A 7,267-nucleotide genomic window follows, 5' to 3' on the forward strand; every position below is an offset into this window, starting at 1 on the left:
CACTAAGCTTCGTGCTTACAGTTTCAGTTTTGGTTTCAGGTACTTCCGCAAGCAGAGGGAAGAGCTCGGGATGATGGCATCGCACACACCATAGCTGCAGCTTTTATCCTGGGAGTTGATTTAGTTTCTTTGATTTTGATATGACATAGATATGAGACAGATTTTCCGCGCAGTGTTGTTTTTATTATGTTTGAGATAAATTCTTTATGACTCTTATATGACGTTTGATGAATATGGTTTTATTACTAATTTTAAAAGAAATTTTTTGGCCGTATTTTTGGGTTGTTACAGATCTGATTGATACACAGGCAAATTAGGGAATTACAATTGGTATCAGAGCTTGGTTGTATCAATCAATTTTGCCAGATTTGGAGCATTATTTAATCTTATTTTCGAAATATTCTTGCTATTTTGGATAGATCTCTGAAAATTAAGGGGGGTTTGTTCTTCGTGTTTTTCATAAAAGAGGGTTTTTGATCGAGTTTTGGAGCAAATAAGGGCAAAAATCACTGTTTTTGGTCGTAACCTGCGAGGGGGTGGCGGCCAGCAGCTAGGGTTTCCGAGGAGTTCACGGCCCGAGGTTTGCGGCCTCGGCTCGGAGTATACGACTCAGCAGTTTGCGGCTCGGTCTCGCACGTTTCCGGCTTCTGAGTTCTCGGCCTCGCAAGCGCAGCCTCGCAAGAACCAGCCTTGCTTCGCACATATAAAAAAATCACAAGCGCATTTGGAGGTGCCGGGTTTCGAACCCGCGACCATCTGCTCAACAATTCAGCGCCTTTTCCATCTGATCCAACCTGCTGGATGTTCTTTTCCTCCCGCTTTTAATTCTTAAACACTCGTTATTCTCGGTTTAAACTTTCAAGATTTGACACTTTTAACCCAAAATTCAATTTCTTTTAGTTTTTTTTTTTTTAATTCCTTTTCATCCAAAATAATATATATATATATATATATATATATATATATATATATATATAATAATCATTATAATAAAATAAAAAAATTATATTTTGATTTTTGTCTTTTATTTTTTAACTTTTGACCTTAAATTTTGACTTTGACTTTCAAGTTTGACCTTTGACTTTAAACTTTGACTTTTTCGTTTAACTTTTAAATTTTCGAATTTAGCTTTTCGGTTTGACTTTTGAAGTTTGACTTTTGAGTTTAACTTTTTAAATTTGACTTTTATGGTTGACTTTTGAGGTTTATAGTCAAAGGGCATTTTTAAATTTAAGTTTAACTTTTAAGTTTTAGTTTAGCTTCTAGTTGTGCTTTTTAATTGATTTTAAGGTCTACAAGGGAGTTGAAAACATGAAAGAGAGTCGTCAGGATATGTTAAGACAAAATTTCAACATTTTCGATTATATCCCTGGAGAAACCCTCAAAACTCAGTTGCAGCGATTTACTACACTTACTACTGAGATGAATATAACTGAGATCTTCTTAACTAAGTCCGAGATAAACAAAAAGCTGCTAAATTCACTTCCGAAATCATGGGATATGAACGTGGCTATCATCAAGAAGAAAAAAGATCTCAATCATCTTAGTCTTGCTGATGTAATTCAAGAACTTGATGCTTTGAAGTGTAGATAAACAATGAGTTCTGAAAACATTCCGGTCACTAAAGTTACATGTACTCCAGCTTGTGAAGCCATGATTAAATTTCTTCGGGAACAATTTGATTTATTTAAAAGAGAAGTTGAGGACCTGAGATATGAAGGATATTAACTCAGGAAATGACAGAAACCCCTGAAGGCTGAATTAGAAGCAAAAACCAAGGACTTTAGGAAACTTCAGGAAGAGTATAGCAATAAGTGTGAAAATTATGATTATATTAAGAGACAACTTGTTGCTGTAACTGAAGAACTTGATGCTTTAAAAATTAAGTGTGGAAAAACAGATGTCAGTTTCAAAAATTATACTACATCAAGTCAGACAATCGAGTCCTTATATGAAACCCAATTAAAATTCAAAAAAAATCAAAATAAGGGTATAGGGTATGATAGTGTACCTCCTCCTTGTAATCATAACTACACATCCATCCCTATGACACAGGACGAAACTGACAGGGAGCCACATCTTCTATATGACAAACGAGCTGGATTTGTGTCAGAAGGAGTTATTAATGTTGAAAATACTAATGTTTCTACTTCATGTGCAGGTAAAGTAGCAGAAGATGAGAACAAGGAGAGCACTACTGAACAAACCAATGACACCTTGAACTCAGAATTTGTTGCTTCGAATTTTGTTACTCCTAACAAACCTGCCGTTGAGAAATACAAGCCTCCAATTCCAAAGCAACAGAGTGCTTGTTGCAAGTGTGCATGTGGGAACAACAAGAAACGAGGCAAGGATACGCCACCAGGGGCAGGAAGAAACAATTTCCCAGTGAAGAAAAGGACTTGTTTTCACTGTGGAACACCTGGACACAATGCCAGAAACTGTCCAAATCGCGCATACGTTCCTTACTATGCATAAGGCTGGCAGAACGCACCAAGAGGGAGATACTCCAAAAGAAACCCCTCAAGGTCACGTTCAGACCATGATGACTGGAATGCGCACAAGGCCAAGCATCCAATTCCCAAGGCCAAGCATCCAACTCCCAAGAATAAGAAGGGAATGTTGGCCCAGAAGTCTAGTTCAAGAGATGCTCTTGTGAAACCAAGACCGGTTAGGTCAAAGTCATCTAGGCAGACGACTTCAAGTTCCAAAGCAAGTGCTGAGGCACCCATCGGATCGAATAAGAAATGAGTTAAACCCGAATATAGATGGGTACCAAAGGTGAAAACTCCAAAATCTCCTAATGCTTCTAACGTTTCTACATCTTCTGTTTGTGATAAGCAGGATATGTCATGGGAGAGAGTATCGTGCATTGATGACAAAGGTCGACCTAGTTTCAAAATGGACTGGGTTCCAAAGACCAACTGATCCCGCTCTGTGCTGGAGCAGCTATGGAGGCATATCACCAGACTTCGGTTTGTTGGTAGTGGCTGCTCCTGGCATATGATTAGGGACATCTCTCAACTGTACAACACTTAGAACATTATTTAAGAGTATGTGTCCTTTGCGGGAAGGGAAGAAAGGAGGGGATCACTCATGGGGTTAGTACTTAACGATGTGAAGAATTTTTGGATCTGTTATGAGATTACGCATGCTGTTCTCAGACCTTCTGGATGCAAATTCAATCGGTGACTTACGGTTTGAATTTTCTTCTCTATACTCCTGAGTTTTTCTTAAGTTGATTCGCTTTAAAGGCTAATTTTTGTTTTAGCATAGTTTAAATTTGCGCATTTACTTTCGTTTCTCTCCTATGCACAAATTTAGGGGGAGAAATAAAAACAAATCAAAAGTTAGAAAATTTTAAAAAAATCCAAAAACATTACAAAATCAGAAAATCAAAAATGTGGTGTTAATGGAATGTGCTTGCAGGAGATGTTTTGGGAAATGAAATTAGCAAGTGATAACGGGCAATCTGAATCGGCGTAACGTACCTAAGTTGAATCGTCTACGCTCTGTGTTCGATGCGCTGGTAGGCACGAAAGTTTTTAAATGGACTTAACTAGGGAGAATTGAACCTAATGAATTTAAGGACTTGACAAACTTTGACCTAGTTAGATCCGTTTAACCTGATTTCACGACGCTCGGATAGGTTGAGCAGGGAGATATACATGGGAATCTACCGGTCACATTAAATAACCCGTATCTAGAACTGTGGATTCACTTTTCCTCGATGTGCGAATTTTGTCCTTAATTCCGGTTGGATGGGGCGACTGGTAAATTCCGATAAATTAGGTCTGTAGAATATCATTTTCTTTCTTTCCGTCTGTTAGTCATATGTTGTCTCCTTTGCGTGACTTCCAATCCGACCTGGTACACAACATATGGAACTCTATTTCTCTGCAGGCTATATATATATATATATATATATATATATATATATATATATATATATATATATATATATATATGAAATTCCTCTCATCTGTTAGCCATATGCTGTCTCCTTTGCGTGACTTCTAATCCGACCTGGTACACAGCATATGCAACCTTCTACTTCTCAACCCCTCTGAAACAATAAGTAATAGAATTCTGAATCTATCCTCTCTCTGAATGGTTGTCTGCTCACCCGGTGTAAGGAGTACTCTGGAAATTCTTGATGGATGGAGCATATCAGGAAGCGGGAAACACGTTCTAGTACACTTAAAATTGAACACATACAGATTGTCTGTAGATCTCGCTGCTTGATTTAGGTGGACAACAATATCCCTGGTTGTAGTCAGTTAAATGGTCATAAGAACAATTTATTTAATAATTAGGGCCAATCATGATAATAAAGTTACAGTTAGATATATGTATGTATCATGTCATTGGTAAATTGTCCAAAACTGTCACAAATTTTTCGTGTTTAAGTGGACCACAATACTGGCGATCGATCAGACGAAGATGTGAGGATAAGGGTACCGACAAGTGGAATAAGGTTGTCTAACAACTTTGATCCCAAATCACTCTTAAAGTTAGCTATTATTTTTGTTTTTGTTAAGTTTACTCATAGTGTTCTTCTAATTTAAATATTAGGGGAGAATTAAAAAAAATAGTGTTATTTCTGTTTTATTTCTTTTTCAGAAAATATGAAAAATCCAAAAATATTTTTGTTTCTGTTTTAATTTGTATGCTAAGTTTTCTTTTAGTTTTGTTTTGTCTTGAAAAGTGATTTCAGGTGATGATGAAATTCATGGAGTTTGTGTCGAATATTTCTGAGCCAAAAGCTTCGTCCGTGAGCATCGAAGAATTCTCATTCGAAGGTGCAAGAAATGAAGATTATTCTTTCAATTTTAATCTTTCAACCCCAGAAGCAAGGTGAAGCTGAAATTGAAGATTATGTGACGGATTGCATTGAAGCCTCCTCAATCAGTCTGCTGCTATCTATGAACCTGCTGAAGTGATCCAGAAAAGATTCTCAAGCTGAAAGATCTTTCAAGAATCAGTACGTCAAGCCTCCTCACCCAATGTGCGTTCAATGCCAAATTCTAAAGAAAACCTCAAGTGCTCAAGATGAAGTCATTCATTGAAGATTCATATGTTCATCATGATTCTGTGAAGAAATCGAAGGTTAAAGCGGAAGCCAAGCTCCTATTGAAGATTGACAAGAAGAGCCAGCTACTTTTTAGGGGGAGCATGTTGGGTCATTAAGAAAAGAAAGATATAAACCAAGGGGGAGATTGATGGGTCAAAATATGGTTTATACTTTGCTTTTCTGGGCAATTGTATTTTTCTGTAATATTTTTGGACTTTACGGTCATGTTTACGGCCGTAAACACCTTACGGCCGTAAACTCATTTACGGCCCATGTCCACCAAGCCCATATTCTCCAAGTATAAATATAGGTGTTAGGGTGAGGAATATAGATTGATGAACCCTAGAGACTGTACGGCCAAGAGAGAGAGGAAGAGAGAGCATATTGTGTGAGAGAATCTATTGTAAGGAATTTCATTCATATCATCAATACAATCAAGATTCTTAATATTCTTCTTCTCCTTCTCTTCTTATTGTGATCTGGCATCATCCGTTTGATTGGGATTTTGCACCATCAAACGGATCTGATTGATACACAGGCAAATTAGGGAGTTATAGATCTTCTTTTTGTAAGAGTGCAAGTTCTTTTTGTAGTATTTCATCATCCAAATCAATGGAGGAAATTTCTTCTTCTTTTGTTTCTTCTTGCTTAACCTCTTGTATAGCCTTAAACGCTGCTGATATCTCTTACCCTCAATGTTAGTGTGGACTCGCATACATCTATCAATGCACATGCGGTATTCAAAAATGGTCTTCCCAAAATAATTGGAATTTTGGGGTCTTCTTCAATGTCAAGCACTACAAAATCCACGGGGAATACAAATTTGTCCACTTTTATGAGAAGATCTTCACAAACACCTCTTGGACGAATGATTGTATTATCCGCTAGATGGATCTTCATATTAATCGGCTTTGGCTCCGGTAAACTCAGCTTCTTGAAGAAAGAAAAAGGCATTAAGTTAATACTTGCACCCGAATCGGTCAATGCTTGAGCATCAAGTATATTTCCAAACTGACAAGGAATCGAGATGCTTCTCGGATCGCCCTTCTTTTCTGGTAGCTCATCTAATACTAACTCCGCTACTTCAGCCATATCTTTTCTAGCAGCAAAGAGACCCTTAAGCAAGTTTAAATATTTAGGTGTTTGAAGCATCGTTTCAGCAAATGGGATGTTGACTTGAAGGGCTTTAACATGTTCCATGAAAGTTTTGTACGCTATAACCTTTTCATCAGGCATGGCTCGAATTGGAAATGGAAAAGGTGGCCTGTACGGCTTGAAGGAAACAACAGTTTTGTCATTAGACCATGGACTCGTTGAGTCCATTAGAGGGACTCGATGAGTCGTGTCGGGTTTAGCTGCACTCGACTCTTCTGTCTTTTCTGCATGCACCTTAGTTGAGACCTTCTGTGCAGGGGTCAGAGGAGTGAAAATTTACCCATAACTAGATGTTATAACATTCACATTCTCCATTCTCGGATTATTCTCGGTTTTACTTGGAAGTTCACCCGGTCTTCTCTCATTCACTTGGTGTGCCAGTTGCCCAAGCTGTTTTTCAATGTTGAGAATACATGCTTGCTGATTCCTAAGTATTGTTCTGGTCTCTTGTATTGCAGCATCATGATCATTGTGTCTTTTCTCGGATGCGACTATAAATCTCATGAATATCTCTTCTAAATCGGCTCTTTTTTCCACAACCGGTTCTTCCTTTTGATAGAAGCCCTTCTCTTTTTGCTTGTATTTCTCTTCCTTTGCCTTTTTGTATTCTTCATACGGGAGCCATTCCTTCTTGGGTTTCCGCCAAGTTTCATCGTACCTGTCACCACTTGAATAGAAAACTTGCGCCTTTTTGTTTCCATTCTCATCCAAGTCACACTCTTTAGTTAGGTGAGGTCCCCTACAATTTTCACATCCCACCCGGATAACATGGATTGTTTGATCCATCTTCATCATTCTTCTATCTAAACTGTCTAGTTTAGCCATCATTGCCGCCATGCCATCGTTGACCGTGTTCACTACCACCTACTTACTTCATTTTGTGGGTTGTGGTATTCTCTAGAATGTTTAGAGAATTCTTCATTTAATTCTTTGATCACCGGGGGTGGCTTCTTTGTGAGCGGGCCTTGCAAGTCAAGTAATTGCCTTGTTGTGTCATTGACTCCGTCATAGAAGATGGAGACTTCTTGTTGGCTGTTA

General features: G+C 38.1%; 1 protein-coding gene across 1 annotated transcript; it reads right to left on the reverse strand.

Annotated features, from left to right (window-relative positions):
* Positions 1–5,740: 5,740 nt before the first annotated feature.
* On the reverse strand, positions 5,741–6,310 carry LOC145060259 (uncharacterized). Its single transcript, XM_079007957.1, has one exon. The coding sequence runs from the start codon at positions 6,308–6,310 to the stop codon at positions 5,741–5,743; it is 570 nt and encodes a 189-aa protein (XP_078864083.1).
* Between the last annotated feature and the right edge of the window lie 957 nt (positions 6,311–7,267).

The sequence above is a fragment of the Lactuca serriola genome, chromosome 6 (genome assembly GCF_051521515.1).
Source record: "Lactuca serriola cultivar US96UC23 chromosome 6, Lser_US96UC23_V15, whole genome shotgun sequence".
NCBI lineage: Eukaryota > Viridiplantae > Streptophyta > Magnoliopsida > Asterales > Asteraceae > Lactuca > Lactuca serriola.

Excerpts from the sequence above, each read along its gene's own strand:
- LOC145060259 (XM_079007957.1), bottom strand. The coding sequence starts at position 6,310 with ATGCCTGATGAAAAGGTTATAGCGTACAAAACTTTCATGGAACATGTT.